The sequence below is a fragment of the Colletotrichum jinshuiense genome, chromosome 9 (assembly GCF_051148585.1).
Source record: "Colletotrichum jinshuiense chromosome 9, complete sequence".
Lineage (NCBI taxonomy): Eukaryota > Fungi > Ascomycota > Sordariomycetes > Glomerellales > Glomerellaceae > Colletotrichum > Colletotrichum jinshuiense.
Window position 1 is genome coordinate 2,622,057 of NC_139316.1, and position 17,709 is coordinate 2,639,765.

At 52.9% G+C, this 17,709-nt stretch overlaps 4 protein-coding genes across 4 annotated transcripts; 1 reads left to right on the plus strand and 3 right to left on the minus strand.

Annotated features, from left to right (window-relative positions):
- Window positions 1–5,477: 5,477 nt before the first annotated feature.
- Window positions 5,478–7,032, minus strand: EsH8_IX_000698 (uncharacterized protein; the record flags this gene model as incomplete). Its single annotated transcript, XM_083267034.1, has 3 exons — window positions 5,478–6,115; window positions 6,171–6,260; window positions 6,327–7,032. 3 exons carry the CDS (start codon window positions 7,030–7,032, stop codon window positions 5,478–5,480), a joined length of 1,434 nt encoding a protein of 477 aa, XP_083130599.1.
- Window positions 7,033–7,984: 952 nt separating this feature from the next.
- Window positions 7,985–9,302, minus strand: EsH8_IX_000699 (NCBP3 domain-containing protein; the record flags this gene model as incomplete). Its single annotated transcript, XM_083267035.1, has 2 exons — window positions 7,985–9,166; window positions 9,228–9,302. The coding sequence occupies 2 exons, from the start codon at window positions 9,300–9,302 to the stop codon at window positions 7,985–7,987; spliced, it is 1,257 nt and encodes a 418-aa protein (XP_083130600.1).
- An 895-nt stretch (window positions 9,303–10,197) lies between these two features.
- EsH8_IX_000700 (uncharacterized protein) lies at window positions 10,198–11,688 on the minus strand (the record flags this gene model as incomplete). The annotated part of the gene is made up of 1 exon (XM_083267036.1): window positions 10,198–11,688. One exon carries the CDS (start codon window positions 11,686–11,688, stop codon window positions 10,198–10,200), a length of 1,491 nt encoding a protein of 496 aa, XP_083130601.1.
- Window positions 11,689–16,174: 4,486 nt separating this feature from the next.
- Window positions 16,175–17,027, plus strand: EsH8_IX_000701 (uncharacterized protein; the record flags this gene model as incomplete). Its single annotated transcript, XM_083267037.1, has 2 exons — window positions 16,175–16,379; window positions 16,438–17,027. The coding sequence occupies 2 exons, from the start codon at window positions 16,175–16,177 to the stop codon at window positions 17,025–17,027; spliced, it is 795 nt and encodes a 264-aa protein (XP_083130602.1).
- Window positions 17,028–17,709: the final 682 nt, after the last annotated feature.

Genomic DNA, 17,709 nt, shown 5'->3' on the forward strand with positions numbered 1-17,709 from the left:
ACCCACGTTGAGTGGACCGCAACCCAGGGGCTGGCATCCGAAAGGCCTTGGCGAATTGATTCCACATCACATCAGATGCCCGGCGATCATCTGGGTTACTGCGTAGCATTGGGATCTCGACGCGAGGTTAGTGGAGGGTATCATTGAGGTGTGACCTAGGCGATTCTTGGCTGCTGCTGCAACACGGATATTGCTAAGGTTGACGATCATCCCTGTGAGGGTTAGATGGGGTTTGGAAACGGACACGGAATCGGAGGAGGAAAGGGGGATAAACAAGAGACATGGGTGTCGAGCCGACAGGCATGGGGGGTCGAGAGAAACGATGCGAGGATGGATCTGAGATCCCATTTTATTTGGGTGACCTGCAGCCGACGAATCGATGGGTTGTATCGACATGAACATGGAACACGTTCACCCCATCGCCGGGGCCCCGGGCCAATGGCCTCCCGTCGATCAACGGCCGGCCAGCGGCGTAGGGGAGATGGGAGGTGGACTAAGTATAGCAAGGGTAGGCCCAGCTTTCCTAACGGGAAGCCTCACAGACAGGGGAGAAGCCTGGCACGTAATTTACCAAGCGTAAGCAAACTACATACAGCTTATGGGGACGCTCCGTATTTTCGTTCTCACGTAGGTTGGGAGAGAAAGACTTTGATAGTTTTCTGCCTGAGCACAGGCAGGACAGGGAAGGGTGGGAGCAAGAGCTCGGCAACAAGCAAACCAACTCATCTCAGCCCAAGAACAAGGGGAAACAAACCCTGCCCAGTCCCCCATCCCTCGGTGCTCCGCATCCGAGGTTTCCAACCAACCGGCCAGCCACTCAGCCCTTCAGCCGTTATACGGGTGCCTGCTGTCTCTTGCCCCTGGACTGTGACTCCTGTGTCTGAGACAGGAAGCTAGGCCAGGGCCGGGCGGGTAAGGTATTTGCAATTGGGATCCGCACGTAAGGTAAGGTGAGGGCAGCGCACTGGCACGTCAAGCGAGCTCCCGGTTGCTGTCGTTGCTGTCGTTGCTGTTGTTGCTGTTGTTGCTGTTCACAACGGGACGTCGGTGCTCACTTCAGACTTGTCATTTCTGACTGACATGTCTTGCTGCAGTCGCATGGCTACTACAGGGCTCACAGTTTATCAATCTGCACCACGTTGGAGCGTTATATCCGTACATCATATCCGCCGCTCAGCTTTCTTTGCCCAAGGAGCCTTACCCTGCTTGGGCAGCTGTGCGAACAGACGGGCCTCCCAATCCTGCTCCTCCGCGCGTTAACCGCACATACAATAAAAGGCCATGCATACGCATACTACTGCAGACAGAGAAATGTGTGCAGAATTTTTTATGGTCGTGTTTCCTCCCCCTTGATCATGGTTTCTTTTCAAACCCCTGCTGAACACTGTTGGTTAGTGATGATGCATACCACAAGGTAGGGGCAACGACTGATTCCCAACTGCAGAGCAAGCTCGTCATCCGTACTGTCGTTAATCGACGGGGTGGGGTGCTGATGGCTGGCTGATGCTGCACCCCCTTGCCCCAGACATGGACTACAAAAACCTCATTGTTAGAAGACCGACAAACTGACACCCCTCCCCCCCTACCCGATGGTTTCGCGGCAGGGATTAAAACAACAATCCTGCCGTATCTTGGACGGCCCCGAACCTGGATGACGGATATCACTACTCACATCCGTGGCTGTGGTTCACCCCGATTTCGATCTTGGCGTGGACAAGGACAAGACGCCAGGCACTGAGAAACATGAGCACCAACGGTCGACCAAGTGTTTAGAGTACCTCGTTGTGTACAACGGAGATCTGGGGCCGTCCGAGCCTTCCCTAGTCACCATATTTGCTTGCCTTGTTAGATGACTAGGCGCCTCAGTATGCCAGCTGCATGCTCTTGCTGGGAAGAGGCCTCACTGACTCAGCCTGACCTCCGGCCCCATTTTTGCCTTTCTCTCCTGGTCATCATTGATATGATATCCGCTTGGCTTCGCCAGGTGGTGATATCCCGGCCTTCTCTTTGCCGCTCTCCTTGCACATTGTCCCCTCTCGCCTCTCTCAAGCTCCCAGAGTATCCGTATGTATCATGCAGGCAAAGTAATCCTGCTTGTGTCTTGTGAATCTAGTCTTCCGGGGGAGTTGGGCAATGCTTCCTTGTGACCGATTGAAGTTGCAAGCCACATACGGCACGCCATTAAGCTGCGATGCCCCAGACACCAGAACCCAACGGACCTGGCCAGGTCAGACCAGAGCGAACTAAGCAAGAGCTGCCTGTTTCAGAGGGGAAAGCAGCATGACAAATCCCCTCTTAACCCCTTGCTCTCGACACACACACATGCACGCAGAACGCCTTCCATCCGATCAAAGCAAGCCAGACTACGTACCATATCCGCAAGGGACCTGCCAAACCAATGGTCCGGGTGCCAATGCAAGGGGGCGAGGGCTCACTCTCGTCAATGCGCACCTCCTCATCATCACCAACACACATCTTTAACTCGCCTGCATGGGGCGGTTATGTTATGAATTGCTCCGCTACGGAGTGGTGGTGGCGGCGAGAGGGAGAGAGAGAGAGAGAGAGAGAGCAACAGCTTCATTACGGTCATGGGCTGTGTCTGTTAGAGTTCTGTACTTGCATATTAACCATCTACTGCCTGTCCACGGTATGAACGCCGCCAACGGGGACTCTGTACCACTTCACTTTTTGGGAGAATAGAATTCTGTGAAACAAAATAGAAAATCACCACTGTGCTACATCACCCAACCCATCCTCGTCTACTTCAGCTGCTGCATCATCATCATTCTTGTGCGAGCTTGGACTTTGCCAACTGAGGAGGGATGTCGGTGAACCGGATGGCCTGTGCTTGTATTACTTAGTGGCGCTCGGGTTGGCAGTCTCCCGCGATAAACTTTATTTGCCAACATATTTTTTTCCATAAAAATAAATAAAAAAGGACGAAATTGAAAAACTCCGACCTTCATAGTCTTCAATATTGGGCAAGGTTTCTTTTCTGGAAAGCCATGCCCACTTCTGTCCCTGAGAATTCCCACGCCCGCACACGGACTTGTGAAGCATTGACACACGCGGGTCGCACGAGCCGGCCACGGCGGCACAGACAACGTCAACCGCCACCACATCTCAACATGTTATTATGATCCACACCATCCAAGAATCAGCCACAGCACCCAACAGGAATAGTCACAATCGTTTGGATTATTGTCTGTGGAGGCTGGTCACTCTGTGACCTCGTGCCTGCGCCCACATACAGGTCCACGTCCACGTCGATCAATCGACTCCCCTCGACGCCATGGCACTTTCAGCACATTTCCCGCGTCCGTACGACTCCTGCAAATTTAATACCCAGAGCGCTTTTGTATCACCGCACTCCCGACGGGGAACACTATGCTCTACCCGCCGGCACACTCAGAACATAATCGTACTTGTTTAAACAAATCACAAGCACTTATGGCAAAGCCAGCGTGGGTGTGGTACCCGGCGTTAAGGGTGTCAGGAGGAGACGGAACCATGGCAAGTCCAAAGCTTACAGCATGCCATGCATGTCGGCTTTGCCGTGTCTTCCATCTCTCGCCTCGCCATTGGAGGCGTATGTGGCGGGGAAGTAGATAGTGTCACGAGTGGCTATCTCGTGGCTCTCTCTCTCTTGTGGTCTCAGGCGTGCGACCATGCCCGCCTGTTCGGGCTAGGGGGTAGAACATCGAGCTAAGTCGAAAGAGATGCTGCAAGTGCTGTGGTTGACGCGTCTCACACAGTCATCTCTTTATCTACCTACGATTGACTCTTAATTAGCTCTCTCTCTGTCGTTTGCAGCCTCGTGCTCGGGGGTATGGTCCCAACGGCCGATCGATCCAAGACAGCGGATGGCCGAGACAAAGGGTTGGAACGGCCTAGGCCTTTACCTTCGTCTGCTGATTTAGTGACATAGCCCGGTATGTGGTGTTTCCAGAGGCTATGCATGCCATAGACGGACAGATAATGTAGATGGTGAAATAGACAGTGCTGAGTATTGCCGTCGGCTCAAGCCGGGGGCATCACTCTCTTTGAATGACACGCAAAACATGAAATGAATGAAGGTAGCTACTGCCAGTGGTCAAAGTCGCCATGAAATTCTTCCGAGCAATAGTAGGTAGTCCAGCAAGGTGCGATTCTTCGTCTGAGCAGCTGGAGGTAAACGAAGTGGAATGAAGAGAGAAGGGAGTAGGGGGGAGACTCTCGTGTCCTGTCCGTTCCACATCTCCTTCGCTGCGGAAACCTGGCAAGGAAAAACGCCTCGCTGATCGACCGCGTGCGTCAAAGGCTGTTGCGATCGTGTTTCAATCTACTTTCACACGCCATCACCTTTTCCATAGGACAGCCTCTGCTGTTCGCTGACGGAGAGCCTGGCCTGGCCATATCTGACGTGAAAGTTGTGGCCAGACCAGTCTCCGAGCCGAAAGCTAACAAAGTAATTCTGTCGATAGCCGGAGCCATGATGGAGTTGGCTTATTTACTTGCTTGTGCCTTTTTTCAAGCGTTTCTCTCGCACGCTAGTTACCCCCTCCCCTTGTGTCTTTCACTTCCTGCAGCGGAATTGAAGGAAAACCGCAGTTCTACAAACACCTCTACAACCCTGAACCTGCCCCACGATATAGAGATATGCCGGATCTCCCTATGTGCTTGTGACTTGGAAATTCTTCCTGTGAACTAGCATCCACCCGTCCGCCGCCGCCGCCAGCCTTCCTGGGAGAGCAACGCTGCCACTTCGTAAACCTTGATGGCTACACAGGCAGGGCCAGGCTCTAGGGGGCGAAGTTGACTCGGTCTGAGAACTTCACTCGGTAGTTCTGGTTCAAATTTGGTTGATAGCTTGCCATATGAGTACTTAATAACTGGCTGTATGCACGTATGAGTAATGAACGGGATATTCTATGAACACGGCTTGCTTTAGCTATGTGTACCTCATAATATAGTAAAGGGAATGATGGCTACTGTCACAGTCTTGGAGTAGGGAGACAACAAAATGTTCTCGAGTGTGCTAGACTACTGCCCCCGCATGGCCCTATCCCACCAAGGTCGGCCCGTCGTTGTAAATCCCTCAGTACCAGTGCTCTTGCACGCATCAGCCCCATAGCCTCTTCGCCAGGAGGCTTCCTGTCCCTCGCTGCTAGCCCGCTTCTGTGCCCGGCATGCCGTTATCCGTGCCTGGCTGGCTTCTGTAGCTCGCCGTTCCATCGGGATAACATAACCCCGATGTTACCTCCAATTCATTCCAAACAGTTCTCGAGACCTCAAGGAATATGTTGTGTGTACATCAAGTGCGATTCGTTCCCCGAGAACTGGACATGCCCCCCTCTCTAGCACAACCCCCAACACTGTGGTCCCATTTGAAAAGTGCCGTCGTATCGGGGGTCCGAACTTCTTACTACGAGGCCTTCTCAGACTGTAATCTCGATAAAACCCGCTCGTGAGTGCCATGGGGTTTGCTTTGATTGACACTAGGGCAGAAGTTCCCCTCCCAACACACTGCCATCCGCGCAGTTGTCCTGGCCGTTTGTGGAATGAGCCACACCGACCAAAGGCAGCGGTGAAATACCATCCTCTCCCGGGTCGAAGGAAAACTCTCTTCTGTGGCGGTAGACTTCAGAGGCTTTTTGATGAGCAGGGCACGAGTGCCCGCCGGAGCCTGCCATCGAGACATCCGGGTGGCCATCGGGCGACCACTGGTCGCCCGAATTGTCCGTAGCGGCCGTTCCGGGTCTCACTGGGCCGACGCTGGGGGTCCGTTGAGGCAAGGCACTGCATAGCTCATTCATATCGGTATAATCATCTGACATGTCTTTGGTGGTTTCTGGAGTATGCGTTGACGTCTTGATAATTTGCAAACGTGACGATCGATGGGACAATTCGGGCGCAATAGACTTGGCAGGCAGGTTGTCTATGATCCTGCCCTCTGTTGTCGTGTTCTTGCCATCCTGCTCCGAGCTCTTTGCGACATCCCGGGCTATGTCGGCCTCATTAGGTGGCCACTTTTTTCTCGAATACTTCGTGGCCCAGTACTGTCCCCGCCGGAGATTCCGCAGTTTCTCGCTCAACTCAATATCGGCATTTTCATTCAGTTTTGGGTACATTGTCACTTTTTACTTAGCCTGTATGTCATATACGGTAAAACGAACGGTTTTATAGCTTACAGACTGTTCGATGCGTCTGGTGCGGGCTTCCCGAGGTTGCCAAGTTTCGCGAATCTTCCATGCTATCGGATTTATCGGGGTCTCGTCTGTCTGCAGCGTTTCTTTCAGTCCACGTTCAATGGTCCACGCCACAGCTTGTCAATAGATGAAACCTACCTTCCCCAGGGCTGCCCTTGACCTTCTCAATTCTGGCCCTGAAGAGTCTAGATGATCGAGCGCTTCTATCCATGACACTGCCGGATCTGGCTAAGACGACTGCACCAACACCGTCAGGGGCGACATTGGCAAGTACCATTTCCATACGCTTGATCTCAGCGAGGAAGCCGGCCTCTTTCTTCTCCCATTCCGCTGAAATTTTGGTGAATTCATCGAGACTGTGCTGCTTCGTCTCCTTTTCTTCTGCCAACGCCTGCTCGGTTGCTTGAAGTCGCTCCTGTAGCTTCCAATATCCCTCGAGCAAATGTAGAATGTAAGCATTGTACTCTCTGGGTACTGGGTCGAAGATAGGTTTGGTCATCATGATATAGTGTAAGGCGTTGACCATTTGTTCCAGGGAAAGGGTGCCCTCAGTTTGATCTCGCCCCTGGAAGAGGATCGCTTCGATTGAGTCCACCGGCGATGGTGACAGCCGACGAGAGGATGAGAGCGACCCATCTGACATGATGCTGGGGCAACCATGCTTGGCAGAGTTGAGGATGTCAAGGCTAGCAATACGAGGGATAGACCTTCGTTGTTGGGACCTGGCGTTAGGGAGGCCAAGCTGCGTTGAAGGGTCATTCTCGACAGACTGATTCAGTGTCATCTCTGATTTCCGTCGCTGAGGGAATGTCCTTAGCCACTCTAGATCCGCCATCACTTCCATAATGATGTTGACCAATGGTCTGCCCACCTATCATTTGGGTGAAACGTTGTTGATTCGGGTTCGTGGAACCCGCCTGCTTGGTGCGCTCGCTCTGTCGGCGGCGGCCTTGTACTGGGCAAGGCAAGTTAGTATAGTGCAAATACAGAACCGGATAGTCGATGGATGCTGAATCTGTAGGCGCAAGTCGCAGTATTGAGACGCGACTGCAGAAGGCTCGGTATCATATTTCTGGTATAGTAGCCCTGTTGAACTTGAAGGCAAGAGTGATGCTGAAACGCCAGGCGGGAAAGAAGTATTGTTTGCCTAAGGAGGGGCAAGGTCAAATGAACGGAAAAAAGAAACAGGCATGGAATTTCGACGCAGGTAAGTGCCTCACCTCAGTTGGATCTTGACGCGTAGAAATGGCAGGTGCGGGCTGACTTCGAGATATCCGTCCGTCGCTCACTGCGCCTTCTCGAAGGGAAAGTGCCTTACTTTCCCTACAAAGGTGATGCTACAATGACTTGCCCTCGTCCCGCGTGATTTCGACTCTAACTGCCCACCGACCTACCTGCCATGTCCCGGAGGGAATACACACGAAGCACCTAAGGAGAGCAAGCAAGCCAATGGATGTGTAGGAAATCGTCTAACTGATCAGACTATCCCTAGTCGCTGGTGAACCGAGGTCCAACATGATATGGTGGCGCCTGTCAGCGCTACGTCGTCTCAGCTCTCCAATATACCGGGTGAACAGCTGAGAGTGTCGTCATGCCAATTTACAGTCCATTACCAGCGTATACTTGGATCCTTGGTCTAGTTGGCCTTCCACTGAGGTACCTTGTGCTCAATTTCCCAGATATCTACAGTATCTATGTGAGCCGCTGCAGTTTGTTGCTTTTCCAAAGTTGCCATAGAGAGCGCTCTGTCCTGTTCACCAGTGACCCGGTTGCCGAATGCACCAAGTGATGAAGTGTTAAGAGAACAAATCCTCAGCCTTCTGCCGTCTTCGACCTCGTCCTTCAGGTTTGTCGGCGAAGAGCTCCTTTCCGGTATTACCGCCCCCAAAGCGGCCCGGGAAAAGCTCTTTAACGTTTGCACTCGCAGCCCCCTTGATGGCGAAACCAGTGGTGGGGCCTTGCTTCTCTGCTCTGCCCCGAATATCAAACAAGTCCTTCTTAGCGTCCCCATCGTTGCTGACTGACATATTAACCTGCATAAGCCGTGTAGTCTCCTCCGCACCATCCATCACTCGGTCCATATGTGTCTTGCTAGTCGACGGCCTCTTTGTGGGAAACAGTTCCTTGGACTTGTTATCCCTTGCCAGATGGTCCCTGATACCGGACGCCCTCTGTCTGTTGCTGACTCTGGTCGCTCGTCCAGCCTCCACGTCCATTGCTGCGTCGCCATCGATATCCCTCCTGGGTGACGCTGATCGATCCCGCTGGCTTCTGGCCGTTCTTGATCCTCGATCTGGGAAGAGCTCCTTCTCTTGATTGCGGCGCGCATTCGACCGCTCCCCGTGCGAACTCGAGTCTCTTGAGTGAGAACTTCTCGGACGCCGCGTAGACCTAGTCTCGCGATCTGCCAATGTTGCCTCGTCGTCGTCATACATGCCAGCATCGAATACCTCCACACTCTGGTCACGCTGATTCCTTGCTCGGCCACTGCGGCTGGGGCGGTCGTCTCCCTCCCGGTTGCGGTACTTGCCCCTTGTCCCCTCGCGTCGCCTTCTCTCCTCTGGATCAAATTCGGGGTGGAATAGATAGAACCGACTTCTTGAGGCTGCGCCTGGCACCTTCTTGTCGGAAAGTACGGCAAACCGAATTTGCAAATTGGCTTCCGGTTTGGCTGCGAATGCCTTGGCTGGGATGGTCTCCAATACGGGTAGCTGAGTCACGTCGGCGATCTCAACGGCACTCAAAGCTTTCAGAGCCTCCTGCGCCAATGATTCCGATCCAAAGACCAGATTCGCGGATTCGTCGTCAATCCATTCGACCCTGTCTGTGGGGCCGTAGTGATCTCTCACAAATGTCTTGATGTCGTCCGTCGTCAAAGTGTCGAGACCACGCATATTTATCTTGTTGGAAATTAGGGTAGAGCTTTCCGCATCGCGCTCTATCGTAGTGGAGGGTGCAGTGACGGGTTCTCCCAAGCTCTATACGAAATGAAAGTTAGCAAATCGCGGCCCAAGAAAGAAGGGAAACGAGGCCACACACTGCGCTGTTGGTAGTTGTCGCGGTCGGAGGAGCAAAGCCCTCGGCAACATCGTCCATGTCAATGTCCCAATCCATGGTGACTTCGGTAGGGTTGTGGTTTGTAATGGTAGAGATTGACTAGATAGAAACAGAGGTTTAAGAGCAGGCAAGCTCGGCACGCTCAAGCCTGGAAGATGAAGTAGGATATATGAATGACAGCAAGGATGGAAGTCGTCTGGCCTAACTTCAATTGGCAAGGAGAGACCTTGCTGTGGCTGGGAGAGGTTGAAGACGTGTAAGGTAATGGCCGTTTGTGGTGGAGCGTGGAAGCAGCAATGGTGATCGGGGTTGAATGAATGATCCACGAAGCTTTGGCCACCCAGTGCAGTGGCTGTGGAGGATGAGGCTGAGGTGGGCGCCGTTGCCGTTTCTGGACAAGCGTTGGCTTTGAATCAACTTGCCCAACCGGTTCTTTTGCATTGGCTCCGACCCGGGGTCTTGATAATTGGACGACGTAGTGCCGACCCTGATTACACAATGCCATCAAAAGGTATTACTGAATTCCAGTTATGCCTGTCTACCTGCACTTTACGGACCAGCAAGCATCATCAGTTATATAAAACAAACACGTTGCAGTGGTCGCAGTTAAATCTTACCCCGGAATTTCTACTCTGTCTATATCTGATACCCCATTTTCCGGGAATGGCAACCACGACAAATCCCCCTGTCCTCGAGCCAAATGAAACGGGGTATAATTAGACGCTCTGAGATATCAGGTCAACCGACCTCTCTTCTATCATAACACGGTCTAGATGACCACGCTCATCTTGTAAAGCTGTGTGTACAACTCCCACTTGCCGCTTTGCACGGTACATCAATAGCCATTTGCTTCTCAAGAGGCTGCCATGTCCCTAACGCCGAATGGTCCTTTTATGGTACAGAGGACCGAATTTCGCTGTAAAACTTTAAAAAAATAAACAAATCGAAAGTCTTACACAGTTTCCACCCGTCTGCACGCCTCAACTAGCCCGGGCAGACAAGCCGTGCGGGAAGTTTTGGTCCGCGGACCATCGGGTTCGCTGCCCGTCGTCACAGGTGCCAGGTTCGTGGTTCGCGAGATCTCGGACGCCGCTCGTTTGAGGCATGGGAGACTCGGAACAATATCCCCGGCGGAAGGGCGGTCGTGTTCATCCATACGGTCGTCTTCCACCGGGTCGTTCGGATCTAGAAAGTGATCGTAGACCCAACAGTTCTCAAGACCATCCAAGAACCTTGGGGAGCTTCGGAGAAAGTGCCATGAAAGCTTGTCCTGGCGCATGGCTATGTACAGCGATTCAACCTTGCCACTGGGATCGCAAACACCACAGTGCTTTCGCAAAAAGTCGAAGTCGTATTCGCAGTCGACAAGCTTGGGATCTAGTGGTCGCAACATAGGTAGCCCCTGAAGTACTTCTGCGTCGCAAAGCTTCGCTTGCAAAGGCATCCATGGCCTTCCTTCAAGAAGTCCATTAAAAGTCTTTGTGACGGCCTTGACAAATGAGTCGCTGTCGTGACCGCCAACTACCACAGTCCGATGAAGCCCGCGGGAAAGGCAGCGCTTGTAAGCGTTGGTGTCCCTCTCGAAGGGGAAAGGTTGGGAGGCTGTCGGAAGCAATGAGATGTGAACCGTCCATGCCCCGCAGCTACTTGTGCTAGCGGCAGATCCAGTTGTACTAGGGGTTGGGGAGATACGAGACGCCGAGTATACGTTGTCCAGGTCGACCCGAAAGTCACGCTGGGCATGTATCATGGCTGGGGGTTGCTGTAAGGGAAGGGGCCTCGGAATGTCGCTAGGCAGAGAGCCGGTCTTCATTTCGGCGTTCAGGTGTTGCCTGCCTCGATTGACTAGTAAATCGTGATCCGACTCCAACTGTTCCAACCTCTCCTCAATGCTCTCGTCTGCGTCGAAGAGTTCCATCTGTCGGTTGCTGACGTTCTTCAACTCACCATCAACTTTTCCCAGATGGTCCGACTGGGAGTGCAGGTTTTCTTGCAGTTGACTGGTTCGTCGCTCCAGCTGCTCAACTGACTGCCACACTCTGTTGATGTTGCGATATGATCCTTTAATCTCCTGCCCTATTTCCTCGCGGCTCTTGTCAACAAGCTCTTCCAGCTCGCTCACCCTGGTCACAACAGTTCCAAGGCCGCCCTGCCTTTCTTGGTCAAGTTGTTCTTCCAAAACCCGAAGACGCTGCTTTAGCAGCTCAACCTCCTGTCTGGTTGATGATGGCTCCGGCGTCTTGACATGATAACAGGCCATGTGACCGCAATCACAACTCGCCCCGGGAGTGGACCGATTTAAAGAAAAGTGTACGCAGGCACATCGTTGGCCTTTGATACCAGGTACCAGTAAGATATATCTGCACTGGCCCTGCGGTAGACTCGCCTCGTCGATGCGGCCAGTTGGGCCTTGCAACGGTGAGGGGGAAGACGTGGAGGACATGGAGGTAAGCAGTATCCGCTGGCTCACAAAGCGATAGCCTCTCGATAAGACCAGGGTCGCTGTAACAGCAGACCCAGTGTGGGGAGCAGGTTTATCGAGTTCAAAGCTATCACAGGCTGTCGTAGGCGCGGCTCAGAAAGAGTTGAGCGCGAGACTGAGATTTGGGTGCAGTACAGAAGAGTAGGCGGTCCATGGGACGATGCAGATGGTTAGGTTTATAGAGGGGCGGGCGGCGACGATGAACGAGGTAGAGGTGCCGGAAATAACAAAAACTATATCCAAGAGAGATAACACGGTTTGAGGTAGGAATCGTAACTAGATGAGAAGAGATGTCTGCTGTTGCGCGGGTAGGCGGGGGCGGCTCTTTAGATAGCAGACAAGAAGCGGGAGGAGGGCTGGGACCGGGAAGCGTGGGTCTGGGCGACGAGGGTTTTCAGGCTGAGGTACACTTCGTGTCTGGGGTGAAATAACAGGGACCGAGCTTAGACGTGCGATATCTGAGGTTCGGGATGCGTATCTATCGTTGTGGAGGAAAACACGGGATGACGGGGGCGAGAGGGGGGAGGGTAAGATACGTCGCAGTACTTCCGGCCGGCAGCCTGTTGGTGGACGGGCCTGTGGAGATCAGATGGTTGGGTTGGGCGACGAATGCTGCAGGGAATGCTCAATGGGTTTGTAGATAGGACAAAGTCGGTAGGGTCCTGGTATCGTCGGCAGGGCGAATGTAATACATAGAAAGGCGGCGATACGGACTGACTGCGGGCGAGTGTGAGGGTGAAAGTATCGGTCTCAAAAGACGACGGATGGGTGAAGACGTTGGCCGCGTGAAAAAGAAGTGGCATTGGACGAAAGTACAAAAAAGGGCGTGTCGTGATGAACGGCAAGGGGCGGGAAGGGGAAAGGGGGCAAGGGGGACTGTCAAGTTTTGCAGTCCGGACCAAGGGGGGGTGGGAGTTGAATGGAGATGTGGTGTGGGAAAGGTAACGGGAGGAGTGAAGACAGGCAGACAAGACGCAATAGACGATGGGGAGAGGAAGGGAGCGATGGCAGATGGAAGCGGTCGAAGGGCCGGATTCGTAAGGACGGGGGGAAATGAGGGAATTCGATACGGATGCAGTAATTGGTGGCTCGGTACAACTTGCAAAATGCGAGGCTGCCCGTACCGTCCACCTATTCTTGGGCCTCTAGTGTATACAGAGAGAAGCAGGCGTGATTTCCTTACCTTTGATGAAAATGGGAGGGAGTACCTGCTGTCGAGATGGCCTTCCGAACTCCCGTCGTCTTTTGGTCGGGCGGAGCACAACAGAGAGGTGGAGGGAGCGAGGGGTGATACGGGGGAAGCGGGAGGCGGCAGGCGGGAAAGTGGGTTTTGCGCGGGATTGGGAGACACTAAGGTACCTAATCTCAGTGTAGGGGAGGGGATGGACGCGCTTTCAAATCGCTGGGTGGGAATCGCGGGATCGCACTGTGGCGCTGCTCGTCTTACCCCAGAAAGGCGCGAAAGCGTCCCGGACCTTACCCCGCGAGTTTGCTGTAGGAGGAAGTTGAAGGTCTTGTACACCGTGCGGGATGCATCGGGAGGAGACGCGGGTAAGTCGCACCGTTTTACGTGACAGTTATCAATCACGGCAACAAAACACCGCTGAACCGGCCATTGGGTCCAAACCAAATCAAACCACCAACCCCTGGCTCGGCGGAATGATGCCCTGGAAGGAGTGCGCGCGCACATACACACGTTCTGCCCGCTACCTTAGCTACAGACTTCAGGCATCTTGAGATGCCTGTGGTTCATTGTCTTTGGATTTGACCCTCTTCCAGCACCCACGATTAAGTTGGCTACCACTGCTCCGTTCCTCTGCCGATGCACTAGTAACGAATAACCTCGGGGGTGAGGTGGTGACTTGTGAGAGGTGTGTCCTCCCACGCTTTCCTGTCGCAACCCACGTCTTGATGCGCGCCCTACGCCCGCTAGATGGCCGATGGGCGGCCTGTGACTGGTGGATGTGGGGGACACAACCAGATAAGGCGCAACCTTTTAACAACCTTTTCGCCCCTTCATTGGCCACCTCACTGAGTAAGGTATCCATAGTACCTCGTGAATTGCATAGCATGTACCTCCGTATATTTACACGTGTAATCCCCATCCTGTCGAGTTTTACCCTTCACCTCTGCTTAGCTTGCAAGACTCGCCGTAATGCTGCGGGCGTTGTCGAACAGGGGTCCAATCGAATGCTTGGGGGAGGCACCTTGGCCTTGCCCTCAACTTCAACCGCTCAGCCGCCCCACCTCCAACGGGAATCGAGTTACGTACTTGCTGTTCCAATACCCGTCCCTGGTTGTACACATACGCATGTTTCATTCAACGCCATCAATAACATCGTTACTAACTGGTGAACGTTTTATCTTGCATTGCAGACATGGTCCAACCCCCGTCAACACGACAACGAAAGAAAACATGTACTACGGCGGACAATGGTGGTCGGAGGAGTCGAAGTTGGCAGAAGAGCAAAAATAATATTAAAAAGTTAAAGCCCTGCGAAGAAAGAAAAAAGAAACGAACTCTCTCCCGGCATTTCAATCACACGGAGAAGACGCCATGTCGGCGCAGTATTAAATCTCACCTCCCCGTCCAGCAGTCAGGCACCGGATGAGCATCCGACGCCCGTCTAGTGCAAACTATGTCGTCCCAGAAATCACTCTTATTGGGCAGATCAATCACTAATTGCACCCAGTTTTGAAGGGTCCCCCACCAACTCCTCGCTGGCATTTGAGAGGTGGTTCGACTGGCTACAGAGTCAGCGATATCAGTGCGTACATCACTCTCTGCTGATACAGAGCACGTATTATCTCGAAATGCCTCGTCTGCTGGGCATCAAGCCAAGGTTTCTAGCGCCCAGGAACGGGCGACAAAAGCCCGAGCCGCGTAGGCACGTAGGTTCTTCATGTTAAGCCTTTGCCACCTTTGCGCCCCAGCGATCGTCGCCCGTTGTTGCACAGTAGACCCCGGGGTCTGTCTGTCTTCGTCTTTTGTTACTTGGTCCGCCTCTTGTGCCTCGATGTACTCCATAACGCATATTCCTGAGACAAAGAACACATGCAGCTTCACATGAGGCAAACAACCCCCGTCCAAGACATGTTCATCAGTCTCGCGAGATAACCTTGCCACGCCCGTTCAGTTGGCCCAACCGAAAACGCCCAGACAATGGGATAATGAGACACATCCATTGCGACGCTGCATCAATTCATCGTCTCGTCTTCTCGGTTCGCACACAATATCCACAATCACTTTCTACCATTGTCTGGTACCGCCAAGGTTGAGTACCCTGGCATAGAACAGAACCTTCTCGGGCTGCCGACATGACGTTCTATTCTGTTGTGCTCTGCCAGAGGCAACCAATAGTGACCAGCGCCAATACATCCCCCGTTGCGATACATAATATTTCACCCATGTCGTACGGACCCCCGCAAGACTCGGTGAGGGCTTCCGAGCAATGCTATTGGGCCGGCGTCTAGGATTGCGAGTGCTTTTTCGAAGGAAAACGCCATTCCACCCCGACTATCATTCGACTCACCTCATTTGCACTGGACAGGAAGGGACCCTATGTCGCCACCCAGAACCCCTGTTCCCCTCCCTGCCCTGCCTTATCAACGCTCTGCCGTTGACGGTCCGATATGTATGCTTGACTCACCGCTGATCGCGCCCATGTGGAAGAGACAGGCTGGAGTCAAATGCCAGCGCCGACACTGACGCTCGGTGAATTACACGTGGCCCTGTCGGTCTAATATGGCGACACTGCGACGCTACATGTCGTCTTGAGGAGCGCCATCCCGCGGTGGTCTGGCTCATTTATTTTTCAGTCAAGATTCATCTCGGGTCTTCTCATCGCACTCCTGTCAAGTACGACAGCGCCCGCTCTATCGCCCCCGTCGCCTCTGGCCAAGACAGTACATCTACCGGTGCTATCCCTCTAACTGTAAGATGGAATCTACCAATAGGCGCTTGGGAAACTTGTGCACTGCCTCTCTCAAACTTGGCTTAGCGGAGTCTCAGACCTAGACTCCAAGCACCAAGGTCGCCCGGCTATCCAAGATGAGCAAATTATATCTACGGCATAGCTCAAATTCTTGACCAGTGAGTTGCAAAGTTGCAACTCCTGACGAGATTTTGACGATGGATCTGTCGAAAGTTAACCATAGTAATACCTTCTCTCAGCTGAGTACGCCGATCGGGTTCAAGGAACCGGGATAGAATACTGCGGCGGTTACGGAACCAACCAAAACGCATCGTTTCCCATCGCTGAGTGACCGTCTTCCGTACGTCAAGTCAAAAGCTTACCTTGACAAGAAAGGCGGGGAAACCAGTTTGAAATGTTCTTCTTTTTCTCACCACCAAGAACCGTTCTTATGGCGAATATTTCTCTTCTTCGTCGTTTTCTCGCATCTTAAAGGCCAGTGAATCCAAGCAACGTCGAGAAGGGGGTTGAATATGGGTGAGTTCGGCAATACCGTTGACTCCCTCCTGGAAACATACTCGAAGTGTCTATCGCTCCTCAAGAGCTTGAAGGGAGTGAACAACAATGACAAGCAGCCGCGACAACTCCGGAAAAGCATTCGTTCCGACCGCTCCAAGGTGCGAAGTGTGTACTCGACAAGGCTCTCCGTGAGTGGTAGTCATCTTGAAAAGGGAGATGGTATATGTTTTTACACCTCCCATTCATCGCGTAATATTGTGCTAACTGGAGACCACAGCTGCGGCTCAGTCTTCGCTGAAAAAAGTTATCAATCGTCTTACCTCGGCCATGACCAGGCTACTTCGTCTCATCACCAGAGGACAGAATCCTATCATCGACTACCAGTCACTCAAGACCTTGTCCAACTCATCCCGTGTTGACGCTGTCAAGACCATTAATGATCTTTCACGGCGGCTTAGTACTTCATCGGCGAGATCCAGTTCGTCGGCATCAAGTAAGAAAGAGAGGCGTCAGAAGAGAAGCAACCTCCCGAGGAAGCCTCAAGAGTCCAAGAGCGACAGGACTTACAGTCAACAAGCTAGCCGTGAAGGAGAAGAGCAAGAGCATCGAAATGCGTTGTCAGTCACTGCCGCCGTTCCCGTACGTGCACGGCAGATCGACGCGAATAAGCGCGTGTCAATGGCAACAGTATCATCAGGGAGCACCAAGCTGGGAGAAATCGCCCCCAAAAAGCTGTACCGGCGACAGTCGATGGCGTCGGATGAGTTTGCTGTGCAGCCAACCTACCCGCTGAGGCCATACTATCACGACCGCCATCATTCCGAGATCAAACGCAAGAGGTTCTGGAATTTGTTTGGGCGGGGGTGAACCAGCTCTTCCGGGGTCGTCCATATTTCTCCATCTGGATCACATGAGTGGCCGGTAAACCTATGAGTGAGTGATATGTTTGGCACTCTATTAGGATCATGGTCTACGCCGATGGAGACGAGTAAAGGGGGAAAGGGAGTAAGGAGGAGAGTGGCATTCAGAAGATAGCCAGGTAGCACATATGAATGCAAAAGGAGAGATAGAAACGAAAATCTTTGACCTCCAGGCAGCGCGCGTTTACATCGAGTGACGTGGTGTTTACTTTTTGAGTCTTAGCCTCATCAGCTTGACATAACCCCAAAAATTGGAATGTGGGTTGTCTGCCGCTAAAAAGCGTAAGTGAACCTAGAGGGCACCGCAAATCCAGAGGTACGCTCCTATGTATCATCGCACTTTATCTGGGTGAGGGGCTACAAGGGGGTACACGCTGGATGGCGCTGAACGTCACTTGCTCTGCCCCACCATCCACATCTCCATTCGGTCTTCTGAGCTAGGCCGCAGCGTGTCTTTACCACAGGTATCGCCTTCCTGTCGTACTCACGAGACGACACCAGCGACAGCAGCAGCAGCAGCAACGACGACGACGACAACGACAGAAAGCTTCTGCCCCTTCGACGGCCGTCGTTTGACCGAAACTATTTTATCTGTCGTCGGAATCAGTTGTGCTCAGAAGCCAGAACAT